The sequence below is a fragment of the Colossoma macropomum genome, unplaced genomic scaffold (genome assembly GCF_904425465.1).
Source record: "Colossoma macropomum unplaced genomic scaffold, Colossoma_macropomum, whole genome shotgun sequence".
In the NCBI taxonomy this organism is placed as follows: domain Eukaryota; kingdom Metazoa; phylum Chordata; class Actinopteri; order Characiformes; family Serrasalmidae; genus Colossoma; species Colossoma macropomum.
The window spans coordinates 42,122,411-42,145,983 of NW_023494802.1; the positions used below are offsets into that span (position 1 = coordinate 42,122,411).

Consider the following 23,573-nt stretch of genomic DNA (forward strand, 5'->3'; position numbering starts at 1 on the left):
TGTATCAGTATCAGCAGATATGCACATGATTCCCATATCGGTGCATCCATACTAACACAGAAATACACAGTTACAATCGCATAAATATTAAAAATGTACACGTTAACCTTTTAACCACAACACTTAAGTCATTCAGAATAGCTATAAGTCAGCAGTTTATATGTTTGCACGTCTTCAATCAAACTTACTTCCTTCAGTTCTGGATCCAGATGCAGTTTAAAGCTGTAGCAGAACTGCTGACACAGCTATTTAATGACTCACTGAAACAACAGCGGTGAGCCGAGAGCCAATCAGGACTCAGCCTGACTCGCCGCCACCAAAGCCAAAACCGTCAGCCAAAACCAGCCGACAAACAGCGTCTGATAGACGACCTGCCAGAGGCCGTCTGCACCAATCGCTTCATTTCATTCACAGTGTTGCGTAATTTCATCAAAACAGTCGCTGATACTCGTCTGATCATCACTACGTTTCAACAGCAGTTCGGTCTTAAAAACAGCTTTTAAAGCAGCAGTTCGGCCAAAAACACCTGGTGCTACAAGGCCAATGTTGCTAACAAGAAATAGAAGCTAGTTAGTGTCATGCTAACTGTGGACCTACATCAGCGTAGCTGCCTCAAATCAGCATTGAGCCTGATACTGAACTTACAGTCTTCAGCCTGATGGATGTGATGCAGCACTTCTGCTGTAAATGAGTTGTTTAAACTTGACACAGTTTGGATAACAAGTAGCGCAAAGGTAATGTAGCTGGAATGGTCAGTCAGTCCAGCTGAACTCTAAATGATAATATTCTGTTCAAAGCTGCGTTTGCTCGTCACGCGCAGGGTAGCGTTTTGAGCTCAAAAGTAGTTAAAATTGTCACTACCGAAACACGCCGCCACCTTCTCTGGGCCCGAGCTCATTTAAGATGGACTGAGGTGAAGTGGAAAATTGTCCTGTGGTCCAACTAATCAAAATTTGAAAAATCATGGACGGTGTGTCCTCTGGGCTAAAGAGGAGAGGGACCATATGGCTTGTTATTCCAATCTCCAATTAAGTAAACTTTTTTGTGTTTTAATGAAAAATATGATTTTCTGTGTGTACAGCTGTTCAAAGCTGTGCTTGTTAGTCAGTCTAGTACTTTTGATCTAATATTTAATGTTTTTGTGTTTAATGAAAAATATTATGATTTCCCTGCTGAAAAAAAACAGCAAAGACCGGTATGCATTTTATGCTGGTTTAAGCTGGTCTGGTTTAGCTGGTAGGTCATGCTGGTTGACCAGCATATCAGCATCTAAAACACAAGTTTGAGTCGTGTTATGATTGTTTTGCTCGTGACAAGATTCAGTGTTCAATGTTCAACGATTTACTTCAGTAAAGCTCTGACTTTAAACCAGTTCAGTAGAACCATCAGTGCAGGTTTACAGGTTCAGACTTCAGTCTATCTGTTGCTGCAGTTTATCAGCCCAGTCAGAGTCTGTGTATGGAAATCTAGGCTAGTGGGTTAGCCAGCTGCTAACACTGTACTGCTCACACCTTTACTGAAGCTGATAAACAGATCAGAGTCATCATTTGTTCCAAACTACTCAGCATTGTTTGGTGAGGCTGGTTCACAGCTGCTCATAATTACTGCATGCAGATATCAGTGGTGTCTGATTTGACGGTAATTAAATTAAAGTATTTCCAGCTTGTCTGAGCCTGGCTGCAGTACGGCTGCGGGCGCTTCACCACACACAAAACACACGCAAATATGAGGGTGTTGGAACCTGCAGCTGCTTTAACAGGAGCTGATTAAGGTCATAAAGCACACTCTCACCACACACTGGATACTAGAGATGCACTTCGAGTGTAATATTGTAGTCAGTGTATTGTTATGATGTTAAAACTGGGATTTTTCATTTGTTTTGAGAAGCCTCCACTTACATTCTCTTACAACGCTGTTTCCAAAAAAGTTGGGACACTGGGCAAAATGTAAAAATAAAAACAGATGTGCAAGTCACCCATGACATGTGCACGAACGCCCCCCTCATGGACGCTGGCCTTTGAACTCTGCACCAATAATAACAAGCCATATGGTCCCTCTCCTCTTTAGCCCTGAGGACGCACCGTCCATGATTGTCAAATGTTGATCAGTTGGACCACAGGACACTTTTCCACTTCACCTCAGTCCATCTTAAATGAGCTCGGGCCCAGAGAAGGTGGCGGCGTTTCTGGATCCAGTTTATGAGTCATTTCTTCATTGCATTTTAGAGTTTTAACATACATTTGTGGATACAGTGATGAACTGTTTTCACAGACAGTGTTTTTCAGAAGTGTTTCTGAGCCCATGCAGTGATTTCCACTACAGAATCATGTCTGTTTTTAATGCAGTGCTGTCTGAGGCCCAAAGATCACGGCCAGCATGTACTGGTTTTTGGCCTTGACCCTTACATACAGAGATTTCTCCAGATTCTCTGAATCTTTTAATGATATTCTGTACTGTAGATGATGAAAAGCAGAAGTTCTTTGCTATTTTATTTTGAGAAACGTTATTCTTGAATTGTTGCACTATTTGATGGTGCAGTCTTTCACAGAGTGGTGAACCCCTCCTCATCTTTACTTCTGAGATACTTTTTATACCCAATCATGTTACTGGCCTGTTGCCAATTAACCTAATTAGTTGTGAGAAGTTCCAACAGGTGTTTTTTGTAGCATTACCCAACTTTACCAGTACCAGAAAAGTGTTGCTGTCATCAAATTCAAAATGGGCATATATTTTCAAAAAAACAATAAAATCTGTCAGTTTCAACATTTGATATGTTGTCTTTGTACTATTATAACAGTTAAATACAGGAGAATGATTTGCACACCATTGCATTCTGTTTTTATTTATATTTTGCACTCTGATATGATATTTAATGTCATTTAAAAGCCTTTGTAGTACTGAATACTCTGCATAATTGCGTGTTTGAGATGTAAACAGAATCATTCAGAGTGATTAGGTGTGAAATGGCTGATTGTAGAGACTCATGTCTTTACAGTGGTGGACTCTTTAACTCACAACGCCCTGCATGTATCCCTTCACCATAAATATGTATTTATACACTTCCATTCCATTTAAACCAAGTACATGTGTAGTACTTCAGTGAATCCAGAGGGGGGCAGCATTGCGACAGTTTCCCTTCTCAAACTGATCCACAGAGCAACGTTCTGTGTCCAACATATAGGTCAGTAAAACTGGTATCAGGTCAGTCAGCGGGAACAGCTTTCCAAACTGACTGACCTGGAATAATATTGGAGTGGAGAAACCAAATAGTCTCCCTGAATCCACAGTGAGGGATCAGTAAGGTCACTTTATTTACATCAACAGAGTAAATACAAACAAAGAGAAATAAAAAAGCAGAAGAAATGAGTGGATTTATCAACTGTCTGTAAACTGTGGAATAAAATACATTCATTTTATTACAAACACCTACCTTGTGTTTCCACTAACTGGTCTCTCTTTCGTGTGTTTGTTTATAGTCATAGAGAAAACCAGCTTAGACCCAGAGCTCCTAATTCAGGCACGACACTGACTACAGAACAACACCCGAGTTCAGAGCTCTGTATCTGCTGTAGACGGACCAGTTAAACTCCAGCAACATGTTTATGAAGTGTCTCTGATAAAAATGTTCTGCAGACAGAAACACAGCACAGCACATCTGCAGTGACCTTAACGTCACATTCACTCACTACTGACCACAGAGAGAGAGAGAGAGAGAGAGAGAGATCGTGTGCCCCGAGGGAAAAAGAAAGCTGGACACAGAGAGAGAGAAAAAAAGAAGAAGCAGGGATGAAATGACAGAGCGAAGGAGAGAGAGACCCCCAGGCTGTGAGGATGATGATGGTGATGATGTTGCTATAAGATGGAAACAAGCAGTTAAAGACAGTCGTCTGATGGTCATCTCCCAGGACACATCGTCCCACTGTCTCTGACCGGACTGACCTCAGCTCCACATCTGCTTCAACCCATTCGGTCTTTAAAGGGCCACATCCTGTATTTTCCTGTATTTTATGTTTTTTCCCCCTGAGGTTCACTTACCGTACATTTGTGTGGTTTTACGCCCCAAAAACATCTAAATTAATTTTTACATGATCATTTTCTATCCTTGCTTCATCCCTCAGGATCAGACAGGCTGTTTTTGAGTCTCAGTCAGGAAGAAGACTGTACAAATGTACAGACTAAACAAATGTACAGACTAAACAAACGTACAGACTAAACAAACATACAGACTACACAAACATACAGACTATACAAATGTACAGACTAAACAAACATACAGGCTAAACAAACATACAGACTATACAAACGTACAGACTAAACAAACATACAGACTATACAAATGTACAGACTAAACAAACATACAGACTATACAAATGTACAGACTAAACAAACATACAGAAACATACAGACTAAACAAACGTACAGACTAAACAAACATACAGGCTAAACAAACATACAGACTATACAAACGTACAGACTAAACAAATGTACAGACTAAACAAACATACAGAAACATACAGACTAAACAAACGTACAGACTAAACAAACATACAGACTATACAAACATACAGACTAAACAAACATACAGACTATACAAACGTACAGACTAAACAAACGTACAGACTAAACAAACATACAGACTATACAAACGTACAGACTAAACAAACATACAGACTAAACAAACGTACAGACTAAACAAACATACAGACTATACAAACATACAGACTAAACAAACATACAGACTAAACAAACGTACAGACTATACAAATGTACAGACTAAACAAACATACAGGCTAAACAAACATACAGACTATACAAACGTACAGACTAAACAAACACAGACTATACAAACGTACAGACTAAACAAACATACAGAAACATACAGACTAAACAAACATACAGACTAAACAAACATGCAGACTATACAAACGTACAAACTAATCAAACACGCAGACTATACAAACATATAGACTAAACAAACATACAGAAACATACAGACTAAACAAACATACAGACTAAACAAACATACAGACTAAACAAACATATAGACTAAACAAACATACAGAAACATAGACTATATAAACCTACAGACTAAACAAACATACAGAAACATACAGACTAAACAAACATACAGACTATACAAACATACAGACTAAACAAACATACAGAAATGTACAGACTAAACAAACATACAGACTAAACAAACGTACAGACTATACAAACATACAGAAATGTACAGACTAAACAAAGATACAGAAACATATAGACTACACAAACATACAGACTAAGCAAATGTACAGACTAAACAAACGTACAGACCATACAAACGTACAGACCATACAAACGTACAGAAATGTACAGACTAAACAAACATACAGAAACATACAGACTAAACAAACGTACAGACTATACAAACATACAGAAATGTACAGACTAAACAAACATACAGAAACATACAGACTAAACAAACGTACAGACTAAACAAACATACAGACTATACAAACGTACAGACCATACAAACGTACAGAAATGTACAGACTAAACAAACATACAGAAACATACAGACTACACAAACATACAGACTAAACAAATGTACAGACTAAACAAACATACAGACTATACAAACATTCAGACTATACAAACGAGCAGACTACACAAACATACAGACAAAATAAATGTACACAAACGTACAGACTTAACAAACGTACAGACTAAACAAACGTACAGACTAAACAAACATACAGACTACACAAATGTACAGACTATACAAACATACAGACTAAACAAACATGCAGACTAAACAAACATACATAAACATAGACATAACAAACATACAGACTAAACAAACATACAGACTACACAAACGTACAGACAAAATAAATGTACACAAACATACAGACTTAACAAACATACAGACTAAACAAATATACAGACTAAACAAACGTACAGACTAAACAAACATACAGACTAAACAAACATACAGACTACACAAACGTACAGAAATGTACAGACTAAACAAATATACAGACTAAACAAACGTACAGACTAAACAAACGTACAGACTATACAAACGTACAGACTAAACAAACATACAGAAACCTACAGACTAAACAAACATACAGAAACATACAGACTAAACAAACATACAGACTAAACAAACATACAGACTAAACAAACATGCAGACTATACAAACGTACAAACTAATCAAACATGCAGACTGTACAAACATATAGACTAAACAAACGTACAGAAACATAGACTATATAAACCTACAGACTAAACAAACATACAGAAACATACAGACTAAACAAACATACAGACTAAACAAACATACAGACTAAACAAACATACAGAAATGTACAGACTAAACAAACATACAGAATAAACAAACGTACAGACTATACAAACATACAGAAATGTACAGACTAAACAAACATACAGAAACATAAAGACTAAGCAAATGTACAGACTAAACAAACATACAGACTATAAACATTCAGACTATACAAACGAGCAGACTAAACAAACATACAGACTACACAAATATACAGACTATACAAACAGACAGACTACACAAACGTACAGACAAAATAAGTGTACACAAACATACAGACTTAACAAACATACAGACTAAACAAATATACAGACTAAACAAACGTACAGACTAAACAAACATACAGACTAAACAAACATACAGACTACACAAACGTACAGAAATGTACAGACTAAACAAATATACAGACTAAACAAACGTACAGACTAAACAAACATACAGACTATACAAACGTACAGAAATGTACAGACTAAACAAACGTACATAAACATAGACTTAACAAATGTACAGACAAAACAAACATACAGACTAAACAAATGTAGACTAAACAAACGCACAGACTAAACAAACATACAGACTAAACAAACATACAGAAACATACAGACTAAACAAACATACAGACTAAATAAATGTACCCTAGACTAAACACAGACATATACACTACAGACTATACAAACGTACAGACTATAACAAACCTACAGACTATACAAACGTACATACACAAATGTACAGACTTAACAAACATACAGACTAAACAAACATACAGACTACACAAACGTACAGACTAAACAAACATACAGACTAAACAAACATACAGACTACACAAATGTACAGACTATACAAACATACAGACTAAACAAACATACAGAAACATACAGACTAAACAAACATACAGACTAAATAAACGTACAGACTAAACAAACATACAGACTATACAAACGTACAGACTATACAAACGTACAGACTATACAAACGTACAGACTATACAAACATACAGACTAAACAAACATACAGACTAAACAAACGTACATAAACATAGACTTAACAAATGTACAGACAAAACAAACATACAGACTAAACAAATGTAGACTAAACAAACGCACAGACTAAACAAACGTACAGACTAAACAAACATACAGAAACCTACAGACTAAACAAACATACAGAAACGTACAGACTAAACAAACGTACAGAACTGTAGACTATATAAACGTACAGACTAAACAAACATACAGAAACATACAGACTAAACAAACATACAGACTAAACAAACGTACAGACTAAACAAACATACAGACTATACAAACGTACAGACTATACAAACGTACAGAAATGTACAGACTAAACAAACATACAGAAACATACAGACTAAACAAACATACAGACTAAACAAATGTACAGACTAAACAAACATACAGACTATACAAACATTCAGACTATACAAACGAGCAGACTACACAAACATACAGACAAAATAAATGTACACAAACGTACAGACTTAACAAACGTACAGACTAAACAAACATACAGACTACACAAACGTACAGACTAAACAAACGTACAGACTAAACAAACATACAGACTACACAAATGTACAGACTATACAAACATACAGACTAAACAAACATACAGACTAAACAAACATACAGACTAAACAAATGTACAGACTAAACAAACGCACAGACTACACAAACATACAGAAACGTACAGACTAAACAAACGCACAGACTAAACAAACGTACAGACTAAACAAACATACAGACTACACAAATGTACAGACTATACAAACATACAGACTAAACAAACATACAGACTAAACAAATGTACAGACTAAACAAACGCACAGACTAAACAAACGCACAGACTAAACAAACGTACAGACTATACAAACGTTTGTTCCACTGTACTACGATGCCGTGTTGGGTCCAGCCAGACCATTTCGGGGTGGTCAACATCGCTGCTGGACTGCATTCAGTACCATTACAGAGCGGCAGTTTAATAAAGATACTGTCCAGAATTACACTATTTCAGGAATATCACACTCAGAAAGTGGGACAGGATTATATAACGGAGGGAACGCAGTGATCCACACTCATGTCTGTGTGAGGCGTATTGTCTGTGTGGTGTTTGTGTAGATATGGTCGTGTGGTTAATGAGGCACAGAGAACCTGTTGATGTGATTGTTTTTCCTCTGGTTTTATATGAAGCTTATTTCATTTAATAGTCTTTTCAGGACCTTAACTTTACGTAGTAGTTATTTATTTACAATGATGGTTTTGTTTTGTAGCTCGGTAAGTTACAGCATTCCTTAATCCGTGTAGATAATCATAATAGATTAACGTTAGAACCTTCTTACACAAACCTGAAGTTGGCTTCTTATTTGCCAGTTACGTCTTTGAATTTTCCCATTCCGCCTTACATGGTGCAGCTTCAGGCACCAGAAAGTGACTGATGCTCCATTTAAGGTGGAACAGGAAAACTCAAACAAGCTCCTGGCGAATAGGAAGCCGACTTCAGCTCCGCTCTTCTTGCTGTGATTTGGGGGTTTATTTTATTTTTCTGTGTATTAAGATTAGAAGTGATTCACTCATTGATAGATTTGCTGATGTGTCTGATCGTGTTTCTCACACTAAACTCGGTTTTTACCGTCAGGTGCAGACTGAATACTCTCCTGCTGGTCCGGGCGGCTGATTATCACGATCAGTTATTAAAGTAATAAAATCTACCGAGAGCAGATCCGAGCAGTCTGGATTAATCTGTGTCTGAGGATTATAACTAAACAGATTAGGTGAAAATCGGTTGAGTAGTAAGGAAGTTGTGTCTGATTTAATCCTGAGACTCTTCGTCTCTCAGTACAAGTGAATCTGTTCACAAGCGGATCTTGACCTCTCCAACATGGCGGAGGTGCACGCGTATCGCCTCAGATGGAGAACAACAGACAACGCGGCATCTAGGAATGGATATCTATGGTCTCGCTTTAGCTTAGCAACCTGTATTTAGGTTAGCAATGAGAGGAGCAGGTAGAGCGGCTAGGCTAACCATGCTAGCTGATAGAAAAGATGTTTCTCTGTTCTCAGGGTTTCCTCAGTAAGACGTTTCCACATCAGTCAGTGAGCAGAACCCAGTTTACCTCGAGTGGAAGACGACCACGGACCCTCACTGTCACACTAGCATTAGCATTAGCTCATCTACTGATTTAACCACAGCCCTGCTGGAAAAAAACAGCATAGACCAGCGTGGCTGGACACCAGCAAGACCAGTATGCTGATATGCTGGTCAACCAGCAGGACTGTGTCTTAGGAAGGTTCTCCTTTTTCTTGGTTCCTCTCAGTGGTTCTTTCTCATGCTCTTATGAACTTCCTCCTTCTGAGTCTCAGTTCCTCTCAGCGGTTCTTCCTCGTGTTCTTGGGAAGATTCGCCTTGAATGGAATCAAAATTCAATCAAATCAAATCGAAGAAGAAAGTCTCTCTCTCTCTCTGTCTCTCTCTGTCTCTCTCTCTCTCTCTCTCTCTCTGTCTCTCTCTATGTCTCTCTGTCTCTCTCTATGTCTCTCTCTCTGTCTCTCTCTCTCTCTCTCTCTCGCTCTCCTTCTCGCCCACTTTTTTCTCTCTCACCCCCCCAGACACACACTCTCTCACCTCATTCTCATTCTCTCTCTCTCTCTCTCTCTCTCTCTCTCAGTGGGATGTGTCCTCCTCCTCTTTTCTCTTTCTCTCTCTTCTGACTGTCAGACCTGCCACTGTTGTCGTGCTGCTCTGAGTGTGGAGCTTTTTTGTTTGTTTGTTTGTTTGTTTTGTTTGTTTGTTCGTTTATTTGTACCATGTCTCTGGGTAACAGCTCCAACTCCACTAACTCCTCATCCGCGTTTGGCCACCGGTTTGTGCAGGCTCCGTGGCGCGTGGCTCTGTGGGCGCTGGCGTACGCCGCCGTGATGCTGGTGGCACTGACCGGAAACACGCTGACCGCCTGGGTCATTCTCGCGCACCGCCGCATGCGCACCGTCACCAACTACTTCCTGCTGAACCTGGCGGTGGCAGACGCCAGCATGGCGGCTTTAAACACGCCCGTTAACTTCATTTACGCAGCCAGAGGAGAGTGGTACTTCGGCCTGGGCTACTGCAGGTTCCACAACTTCTACCCTGTAGCTGCTCTGTTCGCCAGCATCTACACCATGACCGCCATCGCAGTGGACAGGTAATAACGGTAATGATGATGATAATATAGGTTTATTTGTCTGCTTTTTTGGTATATCAGGGTATCATTGTCAGGAAAGGGAAACATAGTGATATATATTTGCTCTTGTAGCATTAGCTCTGCAGGTTCCACAACTTTAACTCTGGAGCTGCAGGATCTTCAGAATGACCGTCATTGCCATCAACAGTTCTGCGGGTGGGGTTATGTGTGAATATGTGTGCGTGTGCGTGTGCGTGTGTGTGTGTGTGTGTGTGAATATGTGTGTGCGTGTGCGTGTGTGTGTGTGTGTGTGTGTGAATATGTGTGTGTGTGTGTGTGTGTGTGTGCGTGTGTGTGTGTGTGTGTGTGAATATGTGTGTGCGTGTGTGTGTGTGCGTGTGTGTGTGTGTGTGCGTGTGTGCGTGTTTACATGAAATTACTGTTTCAATTTTACCAGTTTGAATTTTTTGACCACCTCAAAACTTTCTAAACTGTTGTAGTTTTGTAAGTGGTGGTAAAATGTGAGTTATAGTGTGTTGTGGTGAGTAATAGTGAGTTGTTGTTAGGTATAGTGAGTGGCGAATAACATTTAAATATGGTGGGTTGTGGTGAGCTGTCGTTAGACATGAATAACAGTTATGATGAGTTGCAAGCAACTAAGTTCTGCTAAATGCTAATGTCTTGTAGTGAGTTATACTTGTTGTTATGAGTTATCATGGGCTGTTGTGAGTTGTGGTGACTTGTAGTGGGTTACAGTTGGGTCCTAGTGAGTCATGGTGAGTTGTCATGAGTTGTCAGTTATGGTGAGTCATAATGAGTTATGGGGAGTTAGGGTGAGTTGTCATGAGTTGTGAGTTGAAGTGAGTTATAGTGAGTTATGGTGAGTTATGGTGAGTTGTCGTGTTGTAAGTGCTAGTGAGTTATGGTGAGTCAGTAAGTTATGGTGAGTCAGTAAGTTATGGTGAGTCATAGTGAGTTATGGTGAATTGTTATGAGTTGTGGTTAGTTGTAGTCAGTTATGGTGAGTTATTGTGAGTTGTCATGAGGTGTAGTGAGTTGTGGTGAGTTATCATGTGTTGTGAGTTGTAGTGAGTTATGGTGAGTTATGGTGAATTGTCATGAATTGGTTAGTTGTAGTCAGTTATGGTGAGTCATAGTTAGTTACAGTGAGTTGTGGTGAGTTGTTGTGTTGTGAGATGTAGTGGGTTATGGTGAGTCATAGTGAGTTATGGTGAGTTATGGTGAATTGTCATGAATTATGGTTAGTTGTCAGTTATGGTGAGTCATAGTGAGTTATGGTGAGTTATGGTGAATTGTCATGAATTATGGTTAGTTGTCAGTTATGGTGAGTCATAGTGAGTTATGGTGAGTTATGATGAATTGTCATGAATTGTGGTTAGTTGCAGTCAGTTATGGTGAGTCATAGTGAGTTATGTTGAGTTGTAGTGCGTTGTCATGAGTTGTGGTGAGTTATGTTGAGTTGTAGTGAGTTGTGGTGCGTTGTTATGAGTTGTGGTGAGTTATGGTGAATTGTCATGAGCTGTATCTTGTGAGTTATGTTGAGTCATAATAAGTTATGGTGAGTTACGGTGAATTGTCATGAGTTGTGGTTAGTCATAGTCAGTTAGGTTGAGTCATAGTGAGTTATGGTGAGTTGTCACGTTGTGAGTTGTAGTGAGTTATTGTGAGTTATAGTGAGTTGTCATGTGTTGTGAGTTGTAGTGAGTTATGGTGAGTCATAGTGAGTTATGGTGAGTTATGGTGAGTTGTCATGAGTTGTGGTTAGTCGTAGTCAGTTATGGTAAATCATAGTGAGTTATGGTGAATTGTCATGAGTTGTAACGTAAATTATGTTGAGTCATAATCAGTTATGGTGAGTTATGGTGAATTGTCATGAAGATTGAGTCATAGTGAGTTATGGTGAATTGTCGTGTTGTGAGTTGTAGTGAGTCATAGTGAGTTATGGTGAGTTGTCATCAGCTGTGGTGAGTTGTAGTGTGTTATAATAAGTCATAGAGAGTTATGATATGTTGTCATGAGTTGTGGTGAGCACTGGTAACATTTTGTTACAGTGAGTTAAGATGTGTTGTTGTGAGCTGTTTTATGTTGAATGTTGGTGAGTTGTAGCATGTTTTGGTGAGTTGTGGTGACGAAACTGAGATATGGTGAGCTGTCGTGAGGTGTTTTAAGTTATGAGGGCTGTTAGTGAGGTGTTGTGAGTTGTAGTGACTTGTGGTGAATTGTAGTTGAGTTGAGTGAGTTGTGGTGAGTAGCCGTAAGTCATGGTGAGTTGTAGTGAGCTATTTTAGGCTCTGCTGAATGTTGGGGGGTTGTAGCGAGCTCTAGTGAGTTATGCTGAGTTGTGTTGTTTCAGATACTGTGTTGTTCTTTAGTTGATCTCACAGTAGCTCAGTGTGTGTGTGTGTGTGTGTGTGTGTGTGTGTGTGTGTGTGTGTGTATGAGTGTGTGTGTGTGTGTGTGTGTGTGTGTGTGTGTGTGTGTGTGAAGATCTGGCAGTGTTTCTGTCCGATTCCTCTCCTGCATGCCATCCCTATGGCTGGCATTCATCAAATGAAAGTTATTGCTTGCACAGGCATACACACACACACACACACACACACACACACACACTCACACACACACACACAGAGGACAGTGGAAACAACAATCTCACAGCGAGGCGCTGCACTCACTCACACTCACCGTGTCAGAGTGTCAGAGTGTCACAGTGTGTGTATTCTCCTGTCGCCGAACCTGCTGTTCGACTGTGTGTGAGTGTTTCCCTCAGGATGCGTCTCACCTCTGCAGTGATGTTCACCAGAGAGCACGTCGGCGTCTGCCTCTGTGTGTGTGTGTGTGTGTGTGTGTGTTTAGTGTATTTCTGATGTTCACGCTCAGTCTGTCAGCGCAGAAGAGTTTGCGAAGCTCCAACCTTCACAAGAACATTCACACACACACAAATCATCACGAGCAGGTGTTAAAACACATAATGATCACACTGAGCTTGTACGAAGATTATCTGCCGGTGATGAGCTGATTTAGGCTCTGGATCTGAGCTTCAGCCCCACAGAGATGCAGGGAGACCCCACTCAGCATCTCCTGATACTTGGAGATGTTTCTGATTTGCTTTCCTGCTTAAAGGTGTGACGTTACACTGAAATTTACTGTATATTTATTCTTACCACCTTGTTGCTCCAATTAAATGTGAGATATTTCACTATGTTTTTCATCAGCTCAATACAGAACCTGTTGTTTTAGAGCTTAGCATCATGTGACCCCAATTATCTAGTACTTTGGTGTTTGTTCCCCACACCTAATATCTGGAACTCTAATACCTTCTCTTACTAAAAATAATAATGCTGGGTTGTAATAGAGATGCTATGTCAGTACTGAATAAAAATAACTGAATAAAACCTTTAGTTTCCAGACACTCGCGCAGTCATTACTACAGCGTCGTTCTCCTGAAGGAACCCTTCAGTCTGAAGAACAGAATGAAGCGTAAATGTGGAGTTTGACCCTTACACGTTGATGATGTCACATACGACAAAAAGGACGTCGTACACAAAAGAATGAATCTCAGGAATGTTGGCAGCGAATAACCAGACTAAACTAAAGCTCCCAACTAAAGACTTGAGACTCGACTGGGTTTCACATGAAGCCACTTGTGAACGTCTCTGATTGATGAGTGTTGGTATCGAGCTGATATCAGCGGAAACGTTGGATATGACAGTGTGGAGGTCATAAGAGAATGAATGCGATCCTGAAGGAGGGTTCACTCCCACTGCGTGATGTGATGTTGGTAGCTGTGGAGTTTAGATGCTCATTTCAAGAGGAACACCACAGATTTTTCAAAATTTTTCAGACAGAACAGATCCAGTGATGACCCAATAGCCCTGACTCTACACACTGCCCTCTCCCATCTGGACAGAGAGAACACGTATGTGAGAATGCTGTTTGGGGACTACAGCTCAGCATTCAACACCATCGTGCTCGACATTAAGCTTCGGGATCTGGGTCTGAACAGTTCTCTGTGCAGCCGGACCCTGAACTTCCTGACGGGCAGACGCCAGGTGGTAAGGATGGGCGACATCACCTCTTCCTCACTGACCCTTAACACCGGAGCTCCTCAGGGCTGTGTCTCTGTACCCCCACGACTGCTCAGCCAGACACAGCTCCAATGTCATCACCACCTGGTATGGAAACTGCACTGCCATTGAGTGGAAAGCTCTGCAGAGGGTGGTGTGGACAGCCCAGCACATGACCGGGGTCCAGCTCCCAAACCTCCTGGATTCATACACCAGCTGCTGACTGAGGACGATCAGGAGGATTGTAAAGGACTCCACCCACCCAAGCCACTGTCTGTTCTCACAGCTGCCGAGCGGGAGGAGGTACAGAAGCATAAAGTCCAGAACCAGCCGGTGAACAGCCAGTAGTGCTGGAGTATCTGTCTATAGGCCTGTCACTGCACCTCTGAGTCATCATCATGATGATCTCCATGGACAATCCACACCTCATCCACATCAACAGACTCTCTGATCTTACTGCACCTTCAGTCTAAAAAATCTATACTTACACAAATAGATTGACATCTTATACATCTTCTATCCATATCCTGTGTAATCTGGAAGATTTCTATATCAGTATTCTACTGCGTGGAGACAGATATGCTGGTCTGTATGGCTCGGAATGACTGATTTATGGTCCGTAATTTGGAAATTTGTCTTCAGCGTCTCTCAGACCAGCACTGCAGCGCGGTCAGCAGTGTGCGTAGAGTAAACTGTCCCCATGTAATAAATGTATTTGAATTACGAACGTCTTCATAGAGGCCTCAGTGTTTGAGTGGTGATTCCTCATGAGGTGAGCTATTGCAGCTGGATAGATGGATGATCTTCTGAGGCTGAGATGTTTTTGGCAGAAGAGCTTTTGAAGCGAGGCCCAGGAGCAGGCAGCTGGAGAGTGTTCTGGAGCGGGGAGGACTGTACACACGCCTTCTCCACCACAGCAGGGTCAATCCAGAACTCTCCATCTGTGATTTCACTCTTTTCATCCACGTCGTAAAGTTATTATTAAAGCAGCAGGCTTACTAACACACAGCCTACAGCGGAGGGCTGCTTATTATAGTATAAAAATAAAATATGATCAAATACACTCACGTCAATAAATACTTATGGATGTGCCGAAATTTAGGCCAGTGAAATGTTTTGGATGAAAAAAGTAATTTTGGTGGAAAAGAGTAAAACATTAAATAGGTGTACAGCAACACTAAAACACAGTCTTTGTTCTTTTTGCTCCTGCATTTTAACATTTGACTGATTTAATGAGATTCTTTAATGTAAATTGCATAATTCTTAGTAACTCGAAATCTTTTGGTAAAAATCTTTTTTATCTCAGTTGCTGAAAGTTGTTGCTGTAAACACGTGTGTTGGTCAGATCCTGCTGGTGTGGGTTCATGGCTGTTTCTTCTTTAAATGAAGAACACTAAAGAGACTTGTATGTACTGTTGTATGTCATTACTAACAGTGCCCCCTGCTGGAGAAACTTCATACTGCTAAATGGGAGTTCCACACACTTCGCATATTAAAAAACACAAAGGCGTTATTTGTCATTATAGCGGAGTCACACTGGATTTGCGTAAACACATGTAAATCCAATCTCAGTGTAATTTGCGGTGGTTAACTGAGTAGGTGGGTAATTCTATGGTAAAACAGGCAGTGAACTGAATCTTAGCCCTTCAGACGCTGAATTAAGGTAGACCTTTACATTTTTAAGCCCATTTAGACGTTTGTTTAAATACTACACTGAGCTGAGATCAGTAGTGAAACAGTCCAGCTCCCTGTGCTGATGTCACTCCCTGTCTGCGCAGGTACATGGCCATCATCCACCCGCTGAAGCCCCGCTTCTCAGCCACGGTGACTAAGGTGGTGATCGTGTGCGTGTGGGGAGCGGCGGTGGTGCTGGCGTTTCCGCTCTGTTTCTACTCAAAGACCAGAAACGTTCCACACCGGACGCTGTGTTACGTAGCCTGGCCGCGCCGCGCCGACGATGCCTTCATGTACGAAAACTTTCACTAATCAACACTCTCGTCCAATCAGAGTCTTTCTCCTTTCATTAATTAACACTCATCCAATCAGAGTCATTCCCCTTTCACTAATCAACACTCTTGTCCAATCAGATTCATTCTCCTTTCACTAATTAACACTCTCGTCCAATCAGAGTCTTTCTCCTTTCACTAATTAACACTCATCCAATCAGAGTCATTCCCCTTTCACTAATTAACACTCTTGTCCAATCAGATTCATTCTCCTTTCACTAATTTACACTCATCCAATCAGATTCATTCTTTCACTAATAAACACTCTTGTCCAATCAGATTAATTCTCCTTTCACTAATTAACACCCTCATCCAAATTTATTGTCTTTTAACTAATTGATATGCTCGTCCAATCACATTCATTTTCCGTTCACTAACCCTTATCCAATCAGAGTCATTCTCCTTTCACTAATTAACATGATTGTCCAATCAGATTAATTCTCCAGTCACTAATTAACACTCTCATCCAATCAGATTCACTCTCCTTTCTGAGAGTTCACCATAGATGCTCTGCTCACCTATCAGTTTAGAACTAACATTCAAATACTGATCACACAGCTGCAGGCTGAATTTCACAGATTCAGCTAAATCCCGCCCTAAAGATGACCCTGACCCTGACCCTGACCCTGACACTGACACTGACGCTGACCCTGACCCTGACTCTGACCCTGACCCTGACACTGACTCTGACTCTGACCCTGATCCTGACACTGACCCTGACCCTGACACTGACACTGACCCTGACCCTGACTCTGACCCTGACCCTGACGCTGACCCTGACCCTGACTCTGACCCTGACCCTGACACTGACTCTGACCCTGACCCTGACCCTGACCCTGATGCTGACTCTGACCCTGACCCTGACGCTGACTCTGACCCTGATGCTGACCCTGACGCTGACTCTGACCCTGACCCTGACGCTGACCAGTTGACTTGTTAGTAACCTCGGCCTCTGTAGCTCATCTGTAGGAGACTCTCAGAAGGTGCAGCAGTGCTGTTTAACGTTCACTCAGCTCATGTTCAGCTCCTGATTGATGTGTGTGTGTGATGTAGGTACCACATCATCGTGGCAGTGTTGATGTATCTGCTGCCCCTAGTGGTGATGGGAATCACCTACAGTAAAGTGGGGGTCACTCTGTGGGGCAGCAGTGTGCCGGGATATTCCTCAGAGAACTATCTGGAGCAGCTACAGGCCAAACGCAAGGTATGGAGTACATTACACTGATATTGGATAAGACCTTTCAGGGTCGGCGCTCCTGAGCGAGTCCAAAATGAATGGCTTTGTATGGAGCAAAGCTGTGGTTTGTAAATGCCTCATCATTTTTTCATACAGAAAAATGGGCTCATCTTCTCAACACAGCACCATAAAATATTTAGCTGTCATAGTTTCCATCAGTTTTGAGTCATAGGACTGTCTAACAGTGACGTTTTTGAAGTCAGTCAATCAGCATTCAGTAGCAGTACCAGTAGCATTCAGTAGAAAAGCTGAAATATACTGTGTACGTTTTCTTAGATTTTTTTATGGAATACAGCTTTCTGATTTTTAGGTTAAACAGTTCCTGCATAAATACCAAATACATAATAGAAACGTTTCATTTATCATTTTTAGCCATTTAGCTCAAATCTCCCCATTCGTTGAGGACTCGCTCTTGGGCGCCCTCTGGTGTTTGGCAGTCATGCTATTGATATAATAGGAGAAATAAGAAGGCTGTCCATAATTTGCCTCTTAAAGTTCAACTTTAACGCTGTGAATTTGTGAATCTTAAAAGCATAAAAACCAGTTGGAAATGAGAAAACGAGCTCTTTCTGAAAAAGCCTAAACCGAGAAACTGCTCAGGCAACATAATGTTGGCTGTCACTCACGGTTAAAATAAAAACTTTAAAGCTCGTTACCTTACATACATTTTAACGTTAATTAGTTTAAAGAAATGCTTTAATGTAAATTGCATAAGTTATTCATACTAACTCTTTTGGTTACCTCTGGTATAGAAAGGTGTAAACACACATGTTGGTTAGATCCTGCTGGTGTGGGTTCATGACTGTTTTTTCTCTGAAGAACATTAAGAGTGTTCTCACAGCACCCCCTGCTGGAGAAACTTCAGACTGCTAGATGGGAGTCCCAGCGGAATCACTCTGAAATTCAGCTCTAGCTCTGAAACTTTAACTTTATCACCCTGAATTTGTGAGTCTCAGATGTGTAAACCAATAGACAAAGAGAGGGTGAGCTCTGGAATCAGCCTGAACAGAGAAACAGCTGCTCAGGCAACAAAATGTTGGCTGTCACTCACAGCTGAAATAAAAACTTTAACGCTCTTAAACTTACTTGCATTTTACCCTAGTTAGTTAATTGGTTCATTTAAAGAAATGCTTTAATGTAAATTTCATAAATAATTATTAGTAACTCTTATTAGTAACTTTTTTACCTCTGTTGTTGAAAGGTGTTACTGTAAACACGTGTGTTGGTTAGATCCTGCGGGTGTGGGTTCATGATTGTTTCTTCTTTAAATGAAGAACACTAAAGAGTGTTCTAACAGCACCCCCTGCTGGAGAAACATTAAAAACACAAAGGTATTATCCGTCATTATAGCGGAATCGCCCTGAAATTCAGCTTTACATGTTTCTAGCTCTAAAAGTTCAACTGTAACACCACAAATTTGTGAATATTGGACGCATAAACCAGTAAAAAAGAGAGGGTGAAAAACCAGAACAGAGAATCTGATCCTCGCGCAACAGAATGTCACAGTTAAAACACAAACTAGTTAGCTGGCTAGCGTTAGCTGTTCACCAAAACAACAAGGCACCAATCCAGTGTGACTGCAGATTAACACAAACTAGCTATTATTACTCTGTCTTATTGTTTATTACGAGTAATGTGGTTCTTCACTGCATGTTGTTAATTCACTGTCCAATCTGTCCAAGCATTTGTTTTCACCTGAAATCAAGGGTTTAGTCCTCTAACCCACGCTAAGCGTCAGGGATGGTGGTCTTAGCTCTTCTATGGATATTGTACTAGACCACCTGTACCAGCAGTGGGTGCACCTTAAAGCGTATAGCGTTTCTATCTGCAATGTGAGAGTGGTTTACCCCAGCAGGCCTGAGGGTGGTCCGCTGTGCTGCCTAACGGTGTGTGTGTTTGTGCAGGTGGTGAAGATGATGGTGGTGGTCGTAGTGACCTTCGCCGTGTGCTGGTTGCCCTACCACATGTACTTCATCGTAACGGGGTTGAACAGACAGCTCAGCAAGTGGAAGTCCATCCAGCAGGTGTACCTGGCGGTGGTGTGGCTCGCCATGAGCTCCACCATGTACAACCCCATCATCTACTGCTGCCTCAACAGCAGGTAATAGACCCACCGCCCTCTGAACGTACACCAAACCAGACCTGCAGACACATTAGGGCTGCAAGCGTTATTTCTACAATAGATTAAACTCATATTTTTAATGTTCTTCATTATAGAGGCCATATCGCCCCCTACACTTCCTGTAGTGTATTACAGTCTGTCAGAGTGACTGTGTGGATCATATGAACATTATAGAGGCTTTTTAAATGAAACAGTAGAAGCCATATCGCCCCCTACACTTCCTGTAGTGTATTACAGTCTGTCAGAGTGACTGTGTGGATCATATGAACATTATACAGGCTTTTTAAATGAAACAGTAGAAGCCATATCGCCCCCTACACTTCCTGTAGTGTATTACAGTCTGTCAGAGTGACTGTGTGGATCATATGAACATTATAGAGGCTTTTTAAATGAAACAGTAGAAGCCATATCGCCCCCTACACTTCCTGTAGTGTATTACAGTCTGTCAGAATGACTGTGTGGATCATATGAACATTATAGAGGCTTTTTAAATGAAACAGTAGAAGCCATATCGCCCCCTACACTTCCTGTAGTGTTTTACAGTCTGTCAGAGTGACTATGTGGATCATATGAACATTATAGAGGCTTTTTAAATGAAACAGTAGAAGCCATATCGCCCCCTACACTTCCTGTAGTGTTTTACAGTCTGTCAGAGTGACTATGTGGATCATATGAACATTATAGAGCATTATAAAGCATTTTTTAGGTAAACAACACTTTTTTCCAATTAATCGACTGACTAATCGCTGCAGCTCTAATATACACAAACACATAAACACTGTGGTGCTGGTTCAGTGATCTGGACGTTCTTCATTGCTGTGTCTAAGGGATAATTTGCATGTGTAGGCCTGTAATTAGCTCAGTAGACGGACGAGGATGTTGACGTCCTGTTGAGCGCTGCACCAGCAGCTGTGTCCAGCGTGTGAGGACTCAGTACGGAAAAGGACTTTTCATTTCTCATTAAAACAATCAGGGAGTTATAATTAGCGCAGCAGCTTTAGGCCAGAGCGCCCTGACGACGCTCCGCTTCCACCTGATTGGATTAGATTTGACAGTTTTCCGATAGATTACATCGAGAAGTATAAGAATGATGGAGCTGTTGTGGGGAACACAGAACACAGCACTTCTGTCTTCCGTGGTTCACATCAGGAGCCGCTTTAGTGTGATAAGTGTCAGCCTCCGCTAAGATGCTAAGCCGCAGTAAATGTCGTGGTGATGTAAAGGCGGCTCTGACCGGCTGAAATATTTGTTTGTTTCTCTCTGTTGTTTTATTAGACAGTGAGTTGTGAACTCACCGCACGTTGCCTTCACAGCAGCAGGACTCCAATGACATTACAGTCAAATCAGTTAGAGCTGACAGCTTCAGCTACAGCAGCTGGTGACTGTAACGTTCAGCCTCCTTTAGATGAGGAGCTCAGTCTGCTGGAGTTTACAGTGTGACTGGAACACAAACACATCCTCTCAGCTGCTCTGAGCCACGAAGCTCAGGACGAGTCATTTTCCTCAAACGGTGTTTATTATCTATGAAAATGGAGCAAAGCAGGAATAACAGTGTGTCACTCAGTGTCAGACCACATAAACACGCCTGTTAGCGATTACTGGACACCTCCTCACGCTCTGAGGCCAGTGGGTGATGATTTAGGCATTAATGCTAATTGGTGGGATAGCCATGCTAATTGGTGGGGTATAGGCTTTCATTACCTGTTAGCTGCTTTAGGCTCAGAGAGCCAGTGCTAAAACTAAACTGACAGACTTCAGACACCAGACACGTCCTGGATGATCCTGGATGATCCTGAACAAAAATGAAATAATAAATAATAAAATAATAAAAAAATTAAAACTTTCTGGGATTTCCATATTTCCATGTTTCCATGTTTCCACATTTCAGTGTTATTGTGTTTTTGTATTTCCATGTTTCCAGGTTTACATATTTCCGTGTTTCTGTTTCCATATTTTCATATTTCCATGTTTGCATGTTTTCATGTTTCCATGTTTCCACATATGCATGTCTCCATGATCACATTTCTATATTTCCATATTTCCATGTGTCCATGTTTCCATATTTGCAGGTTTCCATGTTTCCATGTTTCCTTTTTTCCATATCTCCATGCTTCTACATTAACATATTTCTGTTTACATATTTAGATTTTTCCATATTTCAGTGTTCCTGTGTTTCCATGTTTCCACATGTCTGTGTTTCCCTGTTTCCCTGTTTCCGTATTTCCATGTTTCCATTGTCTTTTCCTGTCTAGGTTCCGTGCAGGCTTTAAGCGAGCGTTCCGCTGGTGCCCCTTCATCCACATGTCGGAATCTGATGAGATGGAGCTGAGGACCACCCATTTCCACCCGACCCGTCAGAGCAGCGTGTTCACCCTGACCCGACTGGAGTCCAGCACTGACCCCCTCACACAGTCCTCGCGCCGCAAGAGCTCGTCCACCAGCCGCCACAGCAGCCTCTGCGGTCAAACCCGGCACGGGGCGCGACTGTCCCTCAACAGCTTTCACAATGGCACTGCGGTGCACAGCGCAGCCAACTAACCGGCCAGAAAACACAGCACCGTCCATCTGTTAATGCACAGTTTGTGTTGGCCATCTCGTCATCTGCGGTCAGTTTCTGACCTGTTTAGTGTGATGGGCTTCTTAAGCTCATGAACCCCAGCAGCACCACTGTGTTTGATACACTCGTACCAGCAGCTCACACACACTACCACCTCAGTGTCCCTGCTGAGAATGGAACACCACCCAAATAATATCTGGACCACAGCAGCACTGTGGCCAGAACCTGACCAATGATGAATGAGGTGTGAGGGGGTTGATAAACTGTACAGCAACAGATGGACTACAGTCTGTAACTGTACATCTACACCTATGTGTAGTTAGGTGTTTCAGATAAAGTGGCCAGTTAACGGAAGTACAAAGTCGGGGTTTCTAATAAAGTGGCCAGTTAGTGAAAGCACAAGGTGGGTGTTTCTAATAAAGTGGCCAGTTAGTGGAAGCACAAGGTGGGTGTTTCTAATAAAGTGGCCAGTGAGGGGAAGCACAAGGTGGGTGTTTCTAATAAAGTGGCCAGTGAGGGGAAGTACGAGGTTGGGGTTTCTAATAAAGTGGCCAGTTAGTGGAAGCACAAGGTGGATGTTTCTAATAAAGTGGCCAGTTACTGGAAGCACAATGTGGGTGTTTCTAATAAAGTGGCCAGTGAGGGGAAGTACGAGGTCTGGGTTTCTAATAAAGTGGCCAGTGAGGGGAAGTATGAGGTCTGGGTTTCTAATAAAGTGGCCAGTGAGTCTATAAGTTTTGCTCTGTAGTTTATAAAGTTCTCCCAGACTTCTTCACTCTTTTTATGCTGTTTTATTTCGGTTCTGGAACTTCCTCTGAAACATGTGCAGTAGGAAAGTTCCCCTTCTGTGGAAACGCAGATTAATCACCCTTTTCTTCTTTTATTGTTTTAGGTGAGTAAGAATAGCCCTGATGTCCAGAGTCTACACACAATACCTCTACATAAGACTCAGTTAGGCGAGTCCAAACTTGCAGCGTCTGGCTGTGTCCACAGCTCAGTGTTTTAAGAATGTGGCATAAATTAAAACCACCAACATTCAGCTCTTAAATCTGCCCCAAAC

General features: G+C 41.3%; 1 protein-coding gene across 1 annotated transcript; it reads left to right on the forward strand.

Moving 5' to 3' along the window:
* Positions 1-9,981: 9,981 nt before the first annotated feature.
* Positions 9,982-22,922, forward strand: LOC118822143 (neuromedin-K receptor-like). Its single transcript, XM_036591022.1, has 5 exons — positions 9,982-10,527; positions 16,370-16,558; positions 17,651-17,801; positions 19,739-19,935; positions 22,209-22,922. The coding sequence occupies exons 1-5, from the start codon at positions 10,154-10,156 to the stop codon at positions 22,492-22,494; spliced, it is 1,197 nt and encodes a 398-aa protein (XP_036446915.1). The 5' UTR covers positions 9,982-10,153; the 3' UTR covers positions 22,495-22,922.
* The last annotated feature ends 651 nt before the right edge of the window (positions 22,923-23,573 follow it).

What these genes read in the sequence shown, in the direction of transcription:
- LOC118822143 (XM_036591022.1), top strand. Translation starts at nt 10,154, where the DNA reads ATGTCTCTGGGTAACAGCTCCAACTCCACTAACTCCTCATCCGCGTTT. An exon ending in CGCGCCGACGATGCCTTCAT is followed by an intron (nt 16,559 to 17,650) that starts GTACGAAAACTT and finishes TGTGTGATGTAG; the next exon opens with GTACCACATCATCGTGGCAG. An exon ending in TACTGCTGCCTCAACAGCAG is followed by an intron (nt 19,936 to 22,208) that starts GTAATAGACCCA and finishes TTTCCTGTCTAG; the next exon opens with GTTCCGTGCAGGCTTTAAGC.